General features: G+C 32.1%; 1 protein-coding gene across 2 annotated transcripts in view; it reads right to left on the bottom strand.

The window, feature by feature from the left end:
* Nucleotides 1-4351: 4351 nt before the first annotated feature.
* The window catches only part of LOC138331901 (CAP-Gly domain-containing linker protein 1-like), a 102213-nt gene continuing 82615 nt past the window's right edge, over nt 4352-23949 (bottom strand). The window contains exons 24-29 of one of the 2 annotated variants that reach the window (XM_069279760.1): nt 19030-19147; nt 18247-18442; nt 17783-17835; nt 17007-17128; nt 16448-16617; nt 4352-6582 (exon numbers count right to left, since the gene is read on the bottom strand). In XM_069279760.1, the coding sequence (XP_069135861.1) occupies nt 5282-6582; nt 16448-16617; nt 17007-17128; nt 17783-17835; nt 18247-18442; nt 19030-19147 (1960 nt within the window). In that variant the 3' untranslated portion in view covers nt 4352-5281. The remainder of the gene's footprint in view (nt 6583-16447; nt 16618-17006; nt 17129-17782; nt 17836-18246; nt 18443-19029; nt 19148-23949) is intronic. The other variant, XM_069279759.1, reaches the window with a different exon arrangement.

The raw sequence follows: 23949 nt of genomic DNA, 5'->3' as shown, positions 1-23949 counted from the left end.
TGGATTGAACAGAAAGGCGTACAAACGATTCTGGACTCTCCATGAATTACTGATAGCGGAAATATTTTTGCGATTTTGTGAGAATTCATTAAATAGCAAAAAATGATTTGCGAAATATTGAAAAAACGGTTCAAACATATACTGGTAACCCTGAAAGCCAAATCACGGTAGTTCAAAACAGCTTAAATTTCATTTTCTCGCGTTTATATAAATTACGATAACTTGACCTAAGTAAATAACCAGCTCTACGATAGATTCCAGGGTTTTCCTTTACTAATCTAACTTACAAAGCACAATACATACTGAAACAGACATTTACACACATAGATTTCAGTTACTTTCCTTTACCAATCTAACTTACAAAGCACAATATATACTGAAACAGACATTTACACACATAGATTTCAGTTACTTTCCTTTACCAATCTAACTTACAAAGCACAATATATAATGAAACAGACATTTAGACAGATAGATTTCAGTTACTTTCCTTTACCAATCTAACTTACAAAGCACAATACATACTGAAACAGACATTTACACACATAGATTTCGGTGACTTTCCTTTACCATTCTAACTTACAAAGCACTATACATACTGAAACAGACATTTACACACATAGATTTCAGTTACTTTCCTTTACCAATCTAACTTACAAAGCACAATACATACTGAAACAGACATTTACACACATAGATTTCAGTTACTTTCCTTTACTAATCTAACTTACAAAGCACAATACATACTGAAACAGACATTTACTCACATAGATTTCAGTTACTTTCCTTTACCAATCTAACTTACAAAGCACATTATATACTGAAACAGACATTTACACACATAGATTTCAGTTACTTTCCTTTACCAATCTAACTTACAAAGCACAATATATACTGAAACAGACATTTACACACATAGATTTCAGTTACTTTCCTTTACCAATCTAACTTACAAAGCACTATATATACTGAAACAGACATTTACACACATAGATTTCAGTTACTTTCCTTTACCAATCTAACTTACAAAGCACAATACATACTGAAACAGACATTTACACACATAGATTTCAGTTACTTTCCTTTACCAATCTAACTTACAAAGCGCAATACATACTGAAACAGACATTTACACACATAGATTTCAGTTACCTTCCTTTACCAATCTAACTTACAAAGCACTATATATACTGAAACAGACATTTACACACATAGATTTCAGTTACTTTCCTTTAGCGCAATACATACTGAAACAGACAAAATACAGTTCAATCATTACTTTCCTTTACCAATCTAACTTACAAAGCGCAAACATACTGAAACAGACATTTACACGCATAGATTTCAGTTACTTTCCTTTACCAATCTAACTTACAAAGCGCAATACATACTGAAACAGACATTTACACACATAGATTTCAGTACTTCCTTTACTAACTTACAAAGCGCAATACATACTGAAACAGACATTTACACACATAGATTTCAGTGACTTTCCTTTACCAATCTAACTTACAAAGCACAATACATACTGAAACAGACATTTACACACATAGATTTCAGTTACTTTCCTTTACCAATCTAACTTACAAAGCACAATACATACTGAAACAGACATTTACACACATAGATTTCAGTGACTTTCCTTTACCAATCTAACTTACAAAGCACAATATATACTGAAACAGACATTTACACACATAGATTTCAGTGACCTTCCTTTACCAATCTAACTTACAAAGCACAAACATACTGAAAGAGACATTTACACACATAGATTCAGTGACTTTCCAATCTAACTTACAACCTATATACTAAACAGACATTTACACATAGATTTCAGTGACTTTCCTTTACCAATCTAACTTACAAAGCGCAATACATACTGAAAGAGACATTTACACACATAGATTTCAGTGACTTTCCTTTACCAATCTAACTTACAAAGCGCAATACATACTGAAACAGACATTTACACACATAGATTTCAGTGACTTTCCTTTACCAATCTAACTTACAAAGCACTATATATACTGAAACAGACATTTACACACATAGACTAAGCATACTCCTAAACAACCTTTACTTTACGTCAACATTTCGACTTGTCTTTTAACATACATATTTTCTGAGTGAAGTTTCATTATCGATATTTTGGATTCTAAAGAAAATACATAGAGAGTAGTTTCAATCCAAAAGTGGACTGATAATGATATTCTTGTAACTTCAATAGAAACTAACAACAATGCCCTTGGTAACGTCAAAATGTAGCACGTACTAGGTATGAATTTCCTGAAGCAAGATTGATTTCCCACCGACTCTGGCCTTACACTATATCTATGAAATAAGATGTTCTTCAATATACCGGTAATTATTGTGTATACTTTATGGAGATGGATCTCATTATCTCGATACTTCGAATCTAGTTCGATTGTATACCATGAATATGCCTATAGGGTGGATGGAAATACCAACACTACACATTATACTAATATTTCATACATTAATTAAGTACTTCTTACAGAAGTACATCATGAATTCAGCATTGGTTATACCGACTGATCATCACTGCACAATGCAGGTTCTACCGGCTTATCCTCAAATTACAATGTAGTATTGTCTTATAATGGTTCTACCGACTGATCTTAACTGTACAATGTGGTAGTAATGTAACTTGACGGATATACAAATATCGGAGGAAATAACTTGACCTTCATAGTGAATGGGAAGTCAAAGATACGTATATGTCAACTTGTTTGCAATAATGCCTATCACCATCAACAACCATACTCTTTACCCAAGAAAAAATGTAGATCGATTTTGTCTCCTATGTTACATTTTGTAAGCAAACACCAAACTAGAAATAACCATAGAGCTTACTTTTGCCCTGTAGCATATTCATACTATATATATTACGATCAGTGACATTGACAATATAAATGTAAAGAGTGAAGTCCACAGGAAAGAGAAACTGGTGTCTTGGGCGTTATTGAAGCCATATTTTCTATACACATATCAAACGCAACAATTCACGATTCAATGGAATTTGCATTTCTATAGGTAGGCTTACACCTTTTAAACCTCGCTTTTCCAGCCGTCTGTTACATAAAAATGTCAATGACAGGTTTTGAAAATGTTATCAATAAATAAATCAAAATTGAAAAGTGACTTACAGATTCATAAAAGAAAGAGATACCATGGCACATGTCCATCGTTTTTTAAAAACGGTTACACGACATTTTCTGCCATATGCTATATTGAATATTGCTGTTGTATTAAGATAACCTTTCATCGCAATTATGAAATAAATTACCATAGGATCTAAAATGAATTGTAAAATTGTTTCATTTCATTTCATTTCATTTCAATTTTTTTTTATTAAATCATTAGATTTTATAGGGGATTGTAAAATTGTTAAGTCCAGTCGGTGGTACCAGGAGGCAATGAATAGGAAAAGACAACTGACTTTACTAATTAAATATTAGCATGAAATAAATTCAGCGTAAGGTATCATAAAATGTTGATTGCATTTAATTTTATTATAACAGTATTTACTATCATCTAATGAAATACTCAACGTACTGAGTTTGACCTAATGACATTTTAGCGCAAACTTGGCTGATTAGTGTAGTGATGTTTTTGAGGATGCTTCACTGCTGATAAATGGTATAAAAACAGTTCAAAAAGTTATTTACGTTTTACCATTATCATCATTGAAAAGTTTGCGCTTCTATTTTTACTTCAAGATAATCATATTGAAAATAATTAATTGCGTCCCGAAAAAAAACCCGTGGCACTATGTCCTATATGGAATAAAGTACTGATTGCGCATACACCAAAGGCAAAATAAATTATTTAACAGTATATGTTGTATTTATTAGACATCAGTTATTGTTCAAATGATATGAGTATCGGCTATGCTCTGTCAGCTGTGGAACATTTATAATAATTGTCAGAAAACACGTTATACAGAAAAATACACGCCATTGTGAAATCATAGTATTCCTGGTACGAAAAGGGGTAAAGTGTGATTAATGCTAATATACATACTTGTATAATTATGCTTACGAATATATAGAATAACAAAACCTGACATTAATATCTTACTTATGAAGCTAAATTTAAGATGATAGACCTAGACCTTTACATATAGAAATACAATATATATAAATAGGAAAACTAATATACAAATTGTATATCTGATGCTTAAAATAAAAATACATTTAAATATCCTTTTACTATGAACACGTAAAATGAAATCACACAGTGTAAAAGCAAACCTCATTCCAATTATTTAAAAGTATATATATATATAATATATATATATATATATATATATATATATAGATTCAATATGCCTAATATACCGTGAAGCATACAACTCCGAATTAATAACTAACCAAAGAACTTGGAACGACAATATATATACAACATGTATTGGATTATATTTGAAAATGGTAAAGTTAGAAAATATAATTTGTATGATATAGGCGGAAGGAAAAGAGATTACATTTGAAAACAATTGGCATATACTGTATAGTATAGATAACATTTAAAACGTGACGTACTACACGTCTACACGTTCTAATGAGATGTGGAATGAATGGCACGCCTGATGAAACAAGAAATACAATATCGGATGTTGTATCGCATATAAACTTTGCAACAATGAGAATATCGACTAAATTGTTAATTAATTTTTATAGAAAAACAATAACTGCATCAGCATTTATTGTAAGTGTTAAAAACACAAAACTATCTTAATAATTCTTTGATTACGCACAAGTTAACAACCTAATCGAAGGATGAAGTGGAAAACGTTTTAAAAGACTTCATAAGAAAAACAGATTACTGAAATTTCTTTATACATGGCATAAGACCTAAACCTTTTACTCAATATCGAAAGTAATTCTAACCAGTTGTATTATGAACAGAGAGGTTATCTTTAGAACCATTAATTTTATCGAAGCAAACTCGAATTAATTCAGTGTAAGTTATATGTACACAAAGGAGCACAGAGTGAGCGGTACTGACTGGAAACATATTTATCGTTATATGAAAACGAAACATAAATGTCACAACAATTAGCATCGATGTGGATGCTAAATATTATTATCGTAGTTACGGAATTAATGCTTGCATCATATAAGTCACAGCACACTGATGAGGAATTATACAGAATTAATCAAGCATTATAAAACACGAAATATGAACACGTAAATAAATATAAACGTCTCCTTGAGCAACGATATTTTGAATGAAAAAATGTTCTAGCTATGATTTAGCTGATCTTACATTTCTCATCCTTGTCATCTGATGAGAATTCGTGCATGTCCGCGCCTGCCATGTCGGTTCCTTGCTTTCCATCATCTCCACCTAAAATCTGATCATTCTGATCATCAGGGGAATCCTCTTCCTGTTTTTCAGACTGTTCATCACTAAGCTGTTCTCCTGTGACCTTGCCATGACAAGGAATCTCTGTTGCACCTTCAACAGTTTCGCTATGTTCTGTCTGCTTTGATGCACCTTCAGAAACCTCTGACGCACACTCGAAAGCTGTGCCGTCATCCTCAGACTCAATATCGTCGTTCCTTCCAATGTCGCTTTGAACTTCAGCGTTTACACTCTCATCTCCTGACTGAAATTCAGCAGAAGATACGGAGTGATGTCCCCTTATCTGCTCTCCGTTATCGTCATAGGTGACGTCACCATTCCCGTCAGAATCAGTCCCCTTCTGTTCGATGTTTCCTTGGTCTGGCTTATTAATTGAATCATTGTCTTCCTGTGTGCTGGAATCACACATGTCCGTATCATCATCGGTAGTTTCCCGTGTGTCCTTATGAGTCGACTCTAATGGAGTTTCAATCTGTTCATTCTCATCTATACATTCGTTTCGTGATTCCTCTGTATGATTGTCAGATATTTCTACATCGTTCTGATTTTTCTCCCCAGAAAGGTCTTGAATGGCCTGCATATACTCATCATACCCTCCGCTAGTTTCTTCCTGACCGTGCTCACCATCTGACGGGACTCCAGAATCCGCCTGTTCACATTCCGCCGCAAGTTGTTTTTCTAACGCAAGAAATTCATTTATTGATTCATCTACATACCGATGATCCAATTCATCATCCGCATTTCCATCCGATTCGTCGATGTCCATGCCATTGCCAGCTGCACTTCCTAATCCGTTGTTGTCTGACATGACGTCAAGTTGAGGCAACCTCTTTTGTTTTTCTTCAAATTCTTGCATTTCGTCTGTTTTTAAATCTCCTTTCACGAAATCTCCCTGTTCAATCAAGTCTTCGTCCGAAATGTACTGGGCGTCAGTATCTTCGGGCCTTAATAGAGGTTCATACGCATCCTGATCTTGATGTATCTCCAATTTGTCGTCATGGTGATGGAGGTCATGATTTCCTGTATCCTCTAACATTCTATGTTTCGACAAACTTTCGTCAGAGCAAGAAAATGTATCGACATCAAGATACGATTTGTCGGAATCTTCAGCATGGGTAATATTCACCTGTATTGGACTCAGGACATCATCGACTATACCATCTGGCAGGACACATGGCTCATGGAATTCTGGAAAAAACAATAATACAAATAAGCAAGATTAACCATGGTAAATGCAAATAATGATTAGGTGATATGTCTTTATCAACAATACAAAGTTCACATGCCTTATAACCTGTTTCAGCTAGTTTATTAAATAACATTGGACATGCATGTTACCTTGATGTAATATATTAAAACCAGTATCAACAAATTGTCTAAGTTGCCATTTTTAATAATATGCAACAAAACCATGCATAACATAAAGTTTGACATCTTGTTAGTGTTAGAAGACATTCACATATATAATCATCTTTACCTGATATAATAAACAAAACCATGCATTCATGAATCACAATCAGTGCTGAAGATTTGTTTCATCAATTGCTCCAGATTGATAGATGCAACTTCGGTAATACGTTTTGCATAGGATAGTGTCTCATCACTTCATCCACAAGACTCTTGTCGATAGTACCTGCGTCAACTCAAATGTTAATATCAACTCTGGGAAAATATGGATATTAGGAAAATAATACTTGATTAAATCTGATTCGGTTAATATTTTATTTAATCAATATTAAAGATTTACTAGGAACTTGGTGGCAGACATTGCCTATTTGAGGCTCCCCTTTCATTCATTCATTGTTTCTGCACCAAAAGAAATGTGTCAGTTATATCTCTCGGTCGGATAAAGTGATGTTTGGATGTTACAATGTAACCCCTTGTTGTATAATCTCGAAGTAAAACCGATAAAACAGCAAGAAAAATGGTTTGATCATATTTCCTACACACTTTTCAGTACTTCTACTCGTGAACCCTGCGACAGCTTCGCATAAGGTCAACGTTACAAGTGCGTCTATTTATAGAGATCGACTTCGTAAATAAATATTTTCATCACGTCTGGTTCCTGACACATGTTATTATCATGATTTTATATAGTGAGTTATGTTTGCCTTTATAGAATTAGTACATTTAAATATAACGAAGTCTAACTTTAGCACAACTGTTTACCCAAGTAAGCAACAGACAGGAATGACCGAGATCTATATTTTGAAGTGATATGTGCCATAACTAGGCGACAATTTTAAAGCTATTTTTTTTCTTCAGTAATCTATTAAAAACTTTCATAATAAGCTGCGGAAATCATTCAAATGCACGTACAAATATGTATAATACTTTATAAGCATTTGCAACAACACATTGTCTGCACTGTAATTGTTGTTTTTGTATGCGTATAGGAAAACAAATATGAAGAAGTTACTGTCACCGTAAACATGTAAAATTAAATGGTAGACCACTATACCTTTTTGGTTGGACCGTATGTACTCATTTTACTGTAATATAAACATAAAATTCCTCATGATTGTTTTGTAAAATTAAAACGTGTATTGTATTGTAATTCTCAAAGTGTTCGTAACAGCTAGCTCTTCTCGATTCAGAATGAAAATTAGGGCACATGTAACTTAATATTCAAGAGATTTTGCTATATAACAATGGTGAGAGAAAGTACTTGTATATGAAATCACATCTCAAAATTTAAATGTTTTTTTAATCCAAAAGAAGTCTCGAAATATTGTACGTGTACTTCAACTAGCGTACTCCAATTCCAGTGGTCCGACTATACACTTACATTTAAAGTTAGGATTGGTGTGCTGCAAGTCTTCATGAATTTTAGCGATTCGCATAAATAAGCATGATGCCAGAATGAACTTAATAGGATATATACAGTAAATTAATAATTAAATCATTATGAAGATATCGTAGATGTCTCTCAAATTTTCTTTCTTGAACGAAATTCAGGTCACATAAACGTTTATGCTTTTGTATATTATATTCCTAATGTAAACCAGTGCATCGACATGTGCCTCGTATCATTTAGTCTTGGCTACATTGTTGTGATGTACGTAAGTTGTTTTTTAGTTGACAATGATAAGAGAATAAATAACAAACACAAAGTCAGTATTTCAGATGATATTTTATGCATGGTGTATATCGCATGGTATATCATGCATCATTGCATGATATATATATGAGCGTTTATACAAATGCAAATGTCGCATTTACACCAATGAGAATATATACAAAACGAAATCCTACACACAAATGTTAGTCAAAATAATTAAAATACATTAATTTAAAAAAAAATAATATATATTGCAACACAATTCATGAGATAATATACCAACTCAATGTCTTCAAAGCGTAATATTGACTACATTCAATACAAAAGCACAAATATAACCCATCTTATACTTGTCATTGTTAAAATCACAGTCAGGCGATTACAAATGCTTACTAGTTATATCATCGATAGATCCTACAGCGGCATCAACCCTCCCATTGGACAACCAGGCAGAGAAATGACATCACCATGCTAACATATAAAATTCTTTTAATGAAAGGAAAAACACACACTCATGGATGTCGCATGCATTTATTAAGGTTCATTAACAAGTATCTCTGTTTGATATTTTCCAATTCCCAAAATGTGAAGTTTGTTTTCAATTTAAACGTGTAAAATGTAGTTCATATAAGACTAATTTATTTTGTAACAAGCATTTCTTGAAAACAGAAATAGGTATATTATGTATATTTGTAATTACTTCGATAACGTTACAGATATGTTTGAATTGTTTTTCAGTCATGTCAATTCCGACATCCGGAAAAATTAACGAAATAGATTTGAGTATTTAAATGTTTTGTGTGATGATGTAAAATGTATTATCTTTATTTAGGTCGCGATAACGTTACAATGTTAGACTTAGGATTATTTATAAAGAGAAAATACAACCAGACTTAAATATGTTTCTGATACAGCTATCACGGGCAAGTCACCAAACCTCACGGAACGTCGGCTTCCAGTACATTAAGTAGTCGTATTATTCAAACCTTTCATATATTTATTATATATTACAATCGTATAAAGTTGAAACCCTGATTATTTCAAATTGCACTTTATATGTACCCAAATGCTTTCATATGAAAGTAATTTAAAAAAAAAATTATTTCTTATTTTAATAAATTACATCAATAACTCAGTTTTCGATATAATTCGATTTCCCTATATAATACAGGAAAATTGATACAGCAAATTTTCTAACAACGATACACATATATTTTTTGTAATTATAACTAACTTGTATCTCACTACTACTGTAGTCGTATTACGATAACAATAATGTCAATATAAATATCAGAGTTACATGCACTTAGTATGACTACAATTAATGCTAGCAATTCAATATACTTGTACATACAGTATACATTTGAAAATATCGATTAGATGTATCGCTTTTTCTCGACATTGCATAGGGTTTCGCACAGGCCTGCCAACTGCTCATTTTAACCGATAGCTTTCAAATGCTTCATGAAGTAATGGTTTATTTTTGAAAAGTTAATAAAATAAATGTAGGTACTCTACAGTCCTGTAGCATTTTTTCTGCTATATTTACTTTTGCTTTTTTGTTACACTGTAAGTATCACTGATGAATTAAATTACACTACATATTATATCTAAACGTATAATTCAACAAGAAATGACATTAAAATCTATATACTTATTTCAAAAACACTTTAAATCTGCTGGTAAAATGTTCATGTAAATATGTCACACCCACAAAGCAGTAAGCCTAGCCTTCAAGGCATTAAATTGGTGGTAAAGGGAGTGAATCACGCCCTTATCCTTGAATATAAGTCTGACCTAATTCCGGATCCAACTATTTTCAAAGGTATTTACTCTTTTTGTACACCGGAGCCAGGATTAACCTCAAACTGATAAATCCTATACACCAACAGACTATAATACCAAACTCGATACCTCCCAGGTAAAGAAGTTTAAACATTTAAGGTACTAAGATCAATTACTTAAAATCAAAGATTCTTAAGACCAACTAAATACAAATACTCCAATTTGAGAGTTTACCCACCAGTATATGTACTTACTTACAGATTGTATTGTTAAGATTAGTTTCTAACCCTTTTACAAAGTGAATTGGGGGTAATTATAGACTATTATTTCTATGAAAAGGAAATGATTACTCAGGTTCACATTTCAGCATTTAAATTGGTCGTTAAATTCCAGTATAGTAATGAAATAATCTATGTTCGAATTTACTTTACCCTTGATTTGATATATCTAACTTTGAGTGAGATACAACTGACCTATACGAATCATGTTTTGATGATGAAATTTCATCGATTCACAAAGCTAGATATTAACATGCTCTAGTCGGAATGTAAATTCTAAACCGCTAACCCTAAGGCATCACAATGTGTTTCTGGGTAATAGCTAACTTATATACCATCACAGACCAATCATTTAGAAACAGTTTTGGTGACCATGCAGTTAATTCATTAATTGAACACGGGTAAGTCATGATCAAATATTAGTAAAATTCCGGTACAAAGAAATCAGCAGAGCACAGAGGTAGTATAAATCACTAGCTATGTACATAATGTTTTGATAAGTTAAAGCTATTATCAATAAGTCATCTTTAGATATATTATTTCAATAGATAATAACACCCATTATATGTAATGTAAAAATATTGTGAATGGTGAGTGTGTGCAAAATGTATTCCGGTAAGTATAAGTGAAGATTTAAGTGCATTTGTCAATCTATGTTACAGTAAAAAAAAAACTTTAGCTTTCACAATTTCATATAATATATAATTTTATATGAGGGGACCTAACAAAACTAATACCTAGTGTACATTCTTTACTGTATATTGTTTATCTACTTATTGCGTTTTCCTACATACTATACGAAGAACTTAATGGTAAGTTTCCATTTTATGTAACTTAATGTATATAAATTGTATTATGGTTTTAAAAGTGTTATGGTTTTAAACAGTGTTATAAGACAAACCTTTTCATAAATAGACCCCATATGACTGTTAAGCTAAAACAATGGAAGACTGATATACAAATTCAAGCATGTATCGAATACAAAGGGTTGTGTTCAAATCTATAGGTAACTAGTTTATAAATCATATAGGCATCACTCAGTCAGAAAATGCTATTTCATTAATTAATAAGGAGCACATAAGCAGCTACTGGCACATATATTCAATCGAACTAGACTCTTTCAGAAAACACATAATACATATACATCTATCACATTTCAATCACTATCGAAATCCAGTGATTTTTACTTTTCCACATACAAATTTTAATAATTTTTAATTTGCGATTACGAAGTTATTTTATAAATCAATTTAAGTACATACAGTATATGTTGTACTTGATTAAGCGATGAAAATTTTTGATGTGATGTTTAGTTTAATGACAACATATATATGAAAGATGCGATAGCAAAATCAGTTTGAAAAAATATTTTGTGTAAAAAATATAATGTTTGAAAGCATAGCAATACACGCGTCAGTCCCCAGTCCCTGCACAGTTTTACTAGGAATGAAGAGTTCATTTTCAATTTAATCATGGAAATATAATAATGACAAGAGTATGTTGAAGACAAGATAATATATATTTTTAATTACCATTCATCAACAAAATATTAAAACGTCCACTCCAAGAATTATAGCCCAACTTTCACATCGAAAATTATGTAACATTGATAGTGCATTAGAATGTCATGTTTTTTCTATCCGAGATGAAACGTTTTGGCTAACCTAAGGAGATTCCAATGCATACAATGATCAACTAATTTCAATACCATGAAATAGTTCCAAAACTATTAGATATGTAATAACCAAAATATATAGAAGCGATGCTATTTTATTCATAATTCCTTTCTTCTTTATTTTATAAAATGGTCTTTAGATTAATAAATAAGATTTATAATAATAACAAATAGTAGTATCTGTTGGTAGTTTCAGATAAATATCAGCTATATACAATCAGCCACATACCATTACAATACTGTCTGTATCCCAATGGAGGGTAACTCTTCTTAACTTTATAAATGCAATTTCCTTACAATAATTATACAAATAAATATTTAATTCAATTTTATTTTCAAGCATTCTATCTTTAAATGAAACGTTACTCTCTGAAATGCACATACATGCATACATTCTACTATTCCTGATTTTATAATTTTGAAGATTCCTTGAATATTACTAATTTTCACATGATTAAATAATCAAATATTTCTCATTTAACAAACATACATCAAGCACTTTTAAAGGCCACTCTTGTACAATTTATTTTCCTATTTTCACAACCTGTAACTTGTAGACAACAGTTAAAAGGTTACAATGGTTCAACCCTGTTTTATCATTTAAAGTGGTTGTCTTACATATAAATGCATTCCAGTAACTATAGTAGCAAACGAATTTTATATCAAAGAAGCTAGAAACTACCACTATTTACCGCCTAGGAAGTTATGTAGTCAACTTCCTCAGAAGTGCGACTCTTTAGTGACACAAGGTTAAAATTGAAGAATATCCAGAGCCCCTCACAGCTGCAGCCAAAGAAAGAGTTTATTATAAGCACACTCGCTTCAGAGTTTCTTAAGTCTACAGTAATGTGAATCTGGTAATTTATCATTGGAATGTTCTTAAACTTTTCAATATTGAGCCTAAATTGAATAATATATCTGAAACTAAAGCAAATAAATCACATGGCACTTTATAGATACATAAATAATTGAAATCACCCTTCATTAAATATAGACATATATTCATAAATATATTTTTCACAGTGATACATGCTGTTAATTATTCATCAGATAAGTACTTAAGCCAACAATGAATGATAGCAAATGTCAAAAGTCTGCAGGTTAATGTCAACTTGGGAAGTCATGATCGAACAGCACAAAACGCAGACAAAAAGTTGGCCTCGGATTTGATGGACAATTCACCAGGCAATCAACAGCCTGAACTTTTGTGTCGATTGCAGGAATTCTAACAATGCTGATTCAGGAAGATTTTAATTTCTCAAATCAGTACACAATAGAGATGCTTCCCTGATAGATCTGATTATCAGAATTTTACAAATAGGTTTTCTTTTATTCTTTTTCAAGATCCTCAATTTGGCGAATGCAACTTCACACCGGACATGGGTTCTCACACAGAACTACTAGGTGGCATCTTAATCATTCACCATAATGTTACTATTTCAGAGCAAGGACTAAATTTGCAGTTGAAGCTTAGAAGAATACATGTTGCATCCTCTAGAAGGCTTATTTTCCCTCACACAAACCATCCAATTAGACTGGAATCCTTTTTTTATTATCAAAGAATCTGATTGGATGAAAAATCTAACCATTCTCAAACAAACCATTTGATTGGATAAGAATCTTGCACACTCTGTAACAAACCATCTGATTGGATTAGAAAGTCTGTTCATCGTCACAATCTTCTGTCCAATGGCCAAACACTGAAAGGCAAAAAAAGTAGTAGGATATGCATGAATACCAAGCTAACATATGCATTCTATAAATCATGACCGTTCACACATGGCCTATATCAGTGATTTATATTATCTAATTCAAATGAACTGTTAGTGAATCATTACTTGGCATGTACCATACAACTGTTCTGATCTTTGAAATTAATCTTTGACATCTTAATTTGAAATCTTTTACAGGTTTGACATGAAGTGATGTAAAAGGACATAAATACGTAGAAATGGTGTGTATAATAACTTGAAAAGATAAACAACATTTAATATATAAAAATATTCTTGTTCTTTTAAATGGAATATAAACAAAAATATTTTAAATTGGTTTTTCAACCTGTCTATCTGCCAATTGCATTTTCTTTAATTTGGTGTTTTCCTTATTGAAATTTCTAATACTAAAATCTCTAATGCTATGAAAATATGAAAATTTCATAATCGTAGAATAAATCACGGAAATATTTAAGTAAAATCACTGATGTGAGCCTTTCCTATTAGTGTCTGTTGAGTGACTCTAGAACAAACCCATGCTGTCAGTGTGAGATGATAAACCTATGTACCAGTCTATATCTATATTTTCGTTATGTCAATTTGATGATTTTAAATAGGCTTGAATCCTCTCTTTAAAATATGTGGAAGAACTAGATATTGAAATAAAACAGTGAAACTGTAGAATCAAGATGTTGAAATAGATGGTACCCACAGGTACATTGCTGATACACATGAGCTGGAAGATATTCTTTTAGTAACAACTAACTTCCTTTATACTTAATGCATCAAAATACCTTGATTTTTTAAATTATCCATTATGAATTCATTGAACAAATCAAATCCGAAATCTAGAATGTAGATTAGTCATATTTTCCTTAATAATTCAGAGTTACAGTATTGGAAATCTTTAAATGCATTAGTCATACATTATATATATATGGTTGATCTAGAATATACTAATGAGGTATTACATATGCATATGATATATAAATGTAGCTATGCATACTGAATATAGCAGAATGTAATACGATATTATTCCTGTAAATAACACTGAATATTGATGATGGACGGTTAATCTTACAAATTATAAACATATATTATCTCCAGCTATTCAAGATAATCAAACAGATAAAATACCAGTGCACTCCCCATTCCCTGAGGACAAAATTAGCAGTATTTTATATTCATTTCTATGTATTCATTGCAGAAATGTAAAAGCCCCATCCCTAACCAACTCTCTGTTTGTAAGAGATTAAATCTCAAGTCTCCATATGTTAAAGTAAGATGTGATAGAACAGAAAATTGTCACTATGAGCCTAATCAAAATATAATTATCTTGTACCTAATTAACATAATTCTCTTGTGCCTAATTATCACAATTCTCTTGAAATAATTTAAGTCATACTAAATTTGATTTTAGTTTAGGAGATTTGTGTTTCAACTATCAATGAGAATTCTACAAAATTCAGCTAAGTACACAGAAGTGAACTACCAGGATAAACTTTACTGCTGAATTTTTGAGATATAGATACAGAACTTATCTGAACATGTACAATATCAGGAGTAAGTCTAGCTATGAGATGATAATGATGATGAAGGATAAGTATTGGATGCTATGGCACACCATGCATTATTAACATCACTGAGACCCACACTCCACATCATGCCTGGAAATCTACAGCACCAAGTTATAAACCTAGCTTTCTGATGATTTGTTTGGTTGTAAATTGAGGTAATTACCCAATAAACAAGCATTTTTTTTGGTCATTCTACTCAAAATTTATAGTGGTCAATTATAGCCAATCCATGTCACAATGGGTCCTTTAGTATTCTGTTCTGGACATGTAATTATGACATCAGAAAAGGTTGAAAACATTAAACTTGGGACTTGTAAACACTCACCTATTCCCCCACCTTATTAATGCAATTCTGAGCCATTTTTCTTTGGCAGATTTCTTCCAGATTGACAATAACTTAGTGTGACTTAACGGGTGAATATATCTAGTTAAATACATTTTTGTTATTACTTATTGTTACTGGTGAGAGGGAAATACAATTATGTGATTGCCTTGGAAATTATCTGTACTGTTAATAGGATAATACACATGTACTTTGTAAATTCTATTTAAAGGAGACTTGGTACTGAACTTTTTTTCCACCAAAAAAAAAAAAAAAAAAACAGTTTTATTTTCCTCTGTATGATTTATGTATTTCATTGTTGTCTTATTAATTTGAATAACGAAAGTCTGAACTAAATCTGCTGGATGAAATAGTTAATGTTATTAATGCCTTTTGACAATAGAACACTTTGTGCTGGATCTACATGCTTAGTAATTTATAGGGCCACTTGTACTATTAAGCTTATGTGGTATTATCTGTGTAAACTCTCTGTACTAAAATAATTTAATCTGCAAATCAATTTGAGCAAGTTATAAATTTGGCATCAAGTCTGTGACAGCGCAAGTGACTTCTTTAAATGAAGACAATCTTTACACTTGTATTAACAGTTTAACACTAGGATAATATACGTCATTCTCTTTACCTTCACAGATATCACAGTAGGAGCGCATGTGCTTGCGGTCACCATGGTGTTGGGAAGGCGGTGGTTCCTCGTAATCCATCGCCTGTAGAGGGCAGTCATCGGTCTCATGTTCATCAAACACATCACAAATATCACAGAACATACGAGGGGGCGCTTTAGCCTTTGGTGCTCTGACAATAACAAAGATAATGTTGTTGGTTTTTTTTTCTTTATTTTTGTGTTTTTTTAGTTCTACACTTTAATTTCATAATTATTCTTTCATTTTTGTGCTCTGCAAATTGACAATAACAAAGATAATGTTGTTGGTTTTTTTCTTTATTTTTGTGTTTTTTTAGTTCTACACTTTAATTTCATAATTATTCTTTCATTTTTGTGCTCTGCAAGTTGACAATAACAAAGATAATTTTTTTTTGTCTTTTTTTTTGAGATTTTAATCATTCACTTTGATTTTATAATAAAGATATCATTTAGTCTTTGTCATTTAGTCCTATAGCTTCAAGCTAGTGTTAGGACAATAAATGACCTTGAGGCCAAAGTGAGGGATATGAAGTCTACTTACTCCTCCATAGAATCATTATTGTTGCCATTGGTTATAACACCAACTTCCATGGCCTCGAGACGGATCTTCAGCTCAGAATTCTTCTTTTGTAGATCCACAATGACGGAGTTAAGGAAATCCACCTAAACAAAAACATGACAGGACTATATTCATGTATACTCATAGGGAAAAAATGTTCTTATCAAGAGCTCTGATGGCATGGTGCTAATTAAAGAAGTATAACTAGCTAAGAACTAGAACAACTGTAAGCCAATGTCTAACTAAATGTCCTCCATTATGTTTCCATGGTAACCGTTATTGATGTATGTGACATGTAAATATATTTTTTTCTCTTTCAGCCCTGACTTGTTTCAAGTCCTTTGGGAAAATGAAACCTATGGCATCAAAAAAGAATCTCATTTATCAACAATTTGACGGAGAACAAGTGTTTTTCTCTCTCTTCCAAACTTCACAGGCATATCCTGCAGTTTTTATTTAAAAGGTTAAACTATTTGATATTGACAGGGGAGAGAGCTACAAACAACATTGTAATCATTTATGTTGTGTGACCACAAAGCAATAAAACGTTTAAGAACATTTTCTAAAGCAAGATCCCATAATGTTATGAAAAGACTTTTATAGAAAGAATCAATCGCATGAATCTGGTTTTTTCCTAAGATGTAAGAATTTAGCTGATCAGCAAATTATGCTAATTTGCCAACAACTATGCATTAGGGTTGAGATATCATTATAATTAAATCTCATAAGCACAAACTAAGATAACCCCTCCTACTCACCTGTCCCTGAGCTTCAGACTTTTCCTTCTGGAGCTGTGTAGTTAGGGCATCACCTGTAGAAACGACACTGAGCCTATGTAGTAACATGAACATATAAAAGCTACATCAATTTCAATAAGAAACTTTCACAAAATTCTAGGACATAGATTTCATCTGTTTGGATAAATTATACGTTCAAAACAGGCATTAATTGCCTTCAGCAATTGCCTTTTTCACAGATTCTGGAAATCAATATATGATTTTTGGTCCAAAACTCTTAGTTTTAACATTTAATTTATACAGGTCTTTTTTGGTTTCTGTTGCATTACTTAATTGCATACTCTTATCAGAGGCTTTTTTTGCAATAGACATTTTATAGGTAACTTTTGAATATATAGTGATTTTAGATTTTGACTTCTGGCATCTTCATAAAGCCTTGAAGTTCGTATGTGTGTGACCTATGACCTTTATAACACCAAGTTTACCTGTGACTGGCACACTGTTTGCCTTGGCTGCAGCGGCTGCTTCTGCGGCTGCCACTTTAGCTTCAGCTTTTGCGTCTTTTACAGCTTGTTCCAAACCCTTGATGACATTTCGGAGCTCTATCCTCTCTTCCTCGAGGGTCGTCACGGACGACCGGTATATTTCCAGCGATGAATTCTCATTCTTCAGGTTTGCAATCTATTCAGAAAACATATATTATAGTTATTTTTGAAAATAAAATCCTCCATAGTTTTGGTCCTAATGCCATGCCAGAGATCTAGAATCAATGATGGATGTAGTAGCTCTGTGATGAAGTAAACATTTCAAAGATAAACTACTGCTATCTTTTGTACAATTCATTGTGAACAAGAATTTCCAAAAAGTGGATAAGTTGTCAAAACTTGGTCTTTGACTTTAGGATTTTACAAGGAAATCACAAGCTAGTACAAGAATAAGAAAATCAATAAACAGGTAAACTTGATCTGGGTAAGGGAACTAATCAGATGAATACAAATATTCCGTTGTTAGAAACAGTGACCTTGATATGTTTGATCTTTGGACCTTAACAGCAGTCTGAAGCATGCACTTTTGACAAGGAAGCTATACAATGTAGGTAGTTGTCTACAGGCCCTTAGGCAAATATTCAGAACTATTGCATATGAATTATATGCAAGCAGAAAATAAATTATCTGTTGTACAATTTATGCAAGCATAAAACAATACAATAATTATAGCATGAAGCCTGTAAAGAAACCCTGTGATTGAGTGAGCGAAGAAAATGTTACCTGTTTCTGATACGACTCTACTTCCTCACACTTCTGCTGTAGGAGTTGGGAGGAGTTGTCGAGCTCAGTCTGTAGACTAGTTTTGGCAGCATCATGTTTCTCCAGCTCTTTGCTAAATCTGCAGACATACACATGAACCGACAATAACACAAGGAACTAAAAATAAGTCAGCAATTTAAAAAGATTTTCATTAACAAGATATCCTAATTTCACTATATCTACTGCAGACTAACACCTTATATTTATTGGTGCTTTGTAGACATTGCAAAATATCTAATGAAATAATATTATCTTATATGGTGGAACAGAAATAATACAGATAGACCAGGTTTACAAGAATCTGATATGCAAACTAGAGTGATGACAAGATAATCTAATGATTTGTAATCTTGATCTAAGTTTCAGGTAATGCCATACTGGACTAAGATCTTGATCTAAGTTTCAGGTAATGCCATACTGGACTAAGACAACAAATAATGTAATCCAATCAGAAATGATGTAATGAAGTAGCAAGAGAAAATCAATATATTTGTTTTGTTTCAACAGATGGGAATTGCTGACAAAAATTTGCTACATGTGTGCAACCTCAGTTTTTTGCAGTAATCTATAATTACCGGTATTGTAAACCAATATTTTTTCACATATACTACGATCGATTAGAAGTCCCAAAAATAAATTGCCACTTTTTACCATTAAAGCATGAAATTCAATAGCCGTAGAACGTCATTAGGCATGAAAACACAACATTAAGTCGCCATGAAGACAAGTAGATTCACAGTACTAAAATATTTCTTAACTCTCTTATATGATAAATAAAAATGTTATTGAAATATTGAATATTTGATTCGTATTTATACATATATAATTATAGATTTTTTAAAGTTGAGCGACGGACACACTTTCACTTCAGAAATAGTTACAAGGGTATATGTTTTCTGTGCTATATTTCAGTCATACTTGAAAATATAACATATTAGAGTCTTGCTAGAAACTGAAGAAATACACTATGGCAAAATTTCATGCATGTCATAAATTAATCAGGTAGAAACACTGCATTAATATGGTAACAAATTATCTACATAATAATTGTTTGTCTTGTTTGACATTGATGGGCATCTACGTCAATGATTGAATCATTAAGTATAAATTCAATGTATCAGTGTAAGAACTTTTTCAATGATAAAATTTCATTTTTATGTTTAAACCCAAAAGCTGAAAATTGTTTGCTGTGTTTTTATATTTAAAACCAAAACTTGACCAGTTTATTATAAATTAAAATTTAAAGTAAGAGTAGCAAACAGGCAGACATTGACCTTATCAGCAAAGAGAGGAAATGTCTTGACTAGTAAAAAGAAACCTACCCCTAGTGTTTTACAAGGATCATTTTATAATGTTTTATGATACATGTATTTATGAGGAAGAATCCCATCCCTGCATAATGATTGAATGAATAATCTGCCATGCAACAAATGCTATGAACTGGCTAACGGTAATTTGGATAGAATATATATAGTTAGTAATCTGTCAAATGTTTACATCAAAATTATAAAGGTATAAGGTGGACAATCAATATCAAAATAAAGAAACAAAAGTTTTTTTCTTTACACAAACAGCATTTAAAATTCAAAACATGCTGAAAAATAAATAAAATGAATGATGAAAAACAGTTTGATGCATAAATGATAATAAAATGAAATAATTCTTTAAAATAATGAAACAAAAGTGAGGCAGGCATAGGAGCACTCGTATACAATATGTAGTGTGATCTTACCCGCAATGGAAGGGGAGAGATGATGATCCCGAGAAAATAGAACAGAAAACAAACATCAATCCGGTGAAATACTAAACCTGTGTGATCAACATGTTCTGTGTAACGCCAGTCACACTAAACCTGCGTGATCAACATGTTCTGTGTAACGCCAGTCACACTAAACCTGTGTGATCAACATGTTCTGTGCAACGCCAGTCACACTAAACCTGTGTGATCAACATGTTCTGTGCAACACCAGTCACACTAAACCTGTGTGATCAACATGTTCTGTGCAACGCCAGTCACACTAAACCTGTGTGATCAACATGTTCTGTGTAACGCCAGTCACACTAAACCTGTGTGATCAACATGTTCTGTGCAACGCCAGTCACACTAAACCTGTGTGATCAACATGTTCTGTGCAACGCCAGTCACACTAAACCTGTGTGATCAACATGTTCTGTGTAACGCCAGTCACACTAAACCTGTGTGATCAACATGTTCTGTGCAACGCCAGTCACACTAAACCTGTGTGATCAACATGTTCTGTGCAACGCCAGTCACACTAAACCTGTGTGATCAACATGTTCTGTGCAACGCCAGTCACACTAATAAGCTTGTGATGCAAACACCATGTTTGAAATCCAAGCATAGCCTTGTACAAATATTTCATTATAATTACATTGTTCTCTCAGAACTATTTTCTCATTGTTACATCTACAATTTAACAGCTAATTTTGTGTTCAGAATCTATTGAGTATAAGATCATATAAGCAAAATGCTTTCATGTTTTTGGCATCATAATATTTCATATATACAATAAATATTTTCGCTGGTTTGCTAATCAAACCAAATTTGAAATTTTGAATTCATGAATTTTAAAACCAGCAAATTCCGAATTGCCTAAAATGTTTAGTGTCCAAAAAGACACCAATTTAAAAGAATTAAATGGGACTTCTAACCTGGTGAAAACAAACGACCACAAAATTCTGGTAAGGCTATTGAAATTCAAACATTTCGGTACACTACAAATATCGCATTCTTGACCTTTAATCAACAGTCAAGTGTACAGTACTTTGCAATAAGGTGAGCAAGAGTGACGAAAAAGATGATCCACTAAGAATACCTTCACTTACGCTATTGAATATGCCAACAAATACTAACAATACATTCACACACATAATGGTGTTGTTAGCAACTGTACGTGAACTTAAATTAGCACACTCAAATTTTAGTGCACTGAGTGGGTATTGACTTAGCGTAATCATAAATTTGTGTAACAATCACATCTCACTATATAATTTACATGAATACAGAATGACACCTAGGACAATTTTTTGCACAGTACTTAAATTGGCACAATGGCGTGAGCGAGAAGGCGCCAAAATCAGAATAATGCTAAAATTAGAACATGTATAATACCATATAAACAAGATTCACCCATTGATTCAAGGTACTATGTGTTTACTACAACACATGTTTCTGATGATCACACCTCCAACCCTATACCAGATGTGTATTAATTAAGGTAATGTTGTTAATTACAAATCACATTAGGTGGATATATCATATGGACACAATGAAGCACTACCACCACCCTGACAGACTGTAAAGTACTGGGAGATTTAGAATTGTACTATATCATCCAGAAATCTGGGGAGTTCCCTCCCCGATACAGAACTAAGAGTAAGCAAATAATTTCTGTAGAAATGTGGGGAGTTCCCTCCCCGATACAGAACTAAGAGTATGGAAATCATTTCTGTAGAAATCTGGGGAGTTCCCTCCCCGATACAGAACTAAGAGTATGGAAATCATTTCTGTAGAAATCTGGGGATTTCCCTGTACAGACTAAGTTTGGAAATCATTTCTGTACTACAACAATTGAATGGTAAAAACCACAAAAAAAATAAAAAAAATAAAAAGTTTGTTTAATGTTATGATATGTATTATTAGTAAATCAAATATTTGATCATAATAGACTTAATTTTTTTTTTTTTTTTTTTTTTTTTTTACATTTTAAAGCAATGTAATATCAGTCCAGTAACTGCAAGTCAAATGGATCTTCAAAATCATGATCATTAGTTTACAGGCATATTTCTATATAATTAATATTCTCAGTGGATATAAATTATTTTCCAGGAAAAGATACATTTTCTTGTACATCAGAATTAAATTATACATTTAAATATCAAAATAATCTAAAGAGTAATGTCAACAAACTACCATAAACTCTAAGATTTATATTATGAATTTACCAAAGGGACAAACTCTCAACCAATTACAAACATTAATAGACTACATGAACAGTATCGCTTCTATTTTAAAACTGACATAAGTGAGTAGAGCACATCTTGTTATGTTATAGACTATCTAAAAAGGAGTATAGATAATTAGCATTAGTTTAAACTATTTGTAACATCATGTGTTATATTCTTAAAATACATCTAGTAACAAGCCACCAATTTTAACACACAAGGTTTACTCAAAATTTACTATTGCAGCTAGGATATAAAATCAACTTATTGCAATGAATTTTAAAGAAAGAAAGGGGTTGGGGTTCTTACTGAACATTTTCCTTTTTAGTGAATATAGTATTATTATTGTATTTTGTGACACATCAACTGTTATAATACATGTAACATGAAATAATCTATGTTTATATGAACCCAAACAATTAATGATTGAACGACCAACATAATGAGTTCATATTTTTATTATGGATACATATCAATCACACCTGTTGCCAGAATCTTTTGGGAGAAAGCATAATTGTTAAACATATGACAACCTTAAATGATATTTGGTACAACAGATTTCATTCTTTTTCAAAAAAAAAAAAAAAAAAAAAAACTCTCAGAAGACATACAACATTGTGCTGAAGTGAACTGCTCCTCTCAGAGGGTATTGGATGTTTCCACATTAATTAGGTTAGATACTGACACTGTTTTCTCACAATTGATTACAAATAAATGTTGAAACAACCAATACCAGCTCACTTAGGAACTCTTCATTACATGAACAGAAAAGGCAGTGTGAAATGAAGACGAGACTTGATTCTACGTAACATACCAAGCTTTTATATAGTAAAACACTACAATATGACAAAGGGAGATTCTCGTGTGACGACGTAGACAAAATACTTGATAATTTATGTCAGCATTTCATAACAA

The sequence above is a fragment of the Argopecten irradians genome, chromosome 9 (genome assembly GCF_041381155.1).
Source record: "Argopecten irradians isolate NY chromosome 9, Ai_NY, whole genome shotgun sequence".
NCBI classification, from domain to species: domain Eukaryota; kingdom Metazoa; phylum Mollusca; class Bivalvia; order Pectinida; family Pectinidae; genus Argopecten; species Argopecten irradians.
This window is presented reverse-complemented; position numbering and strand designations above follow the sequence as displayed.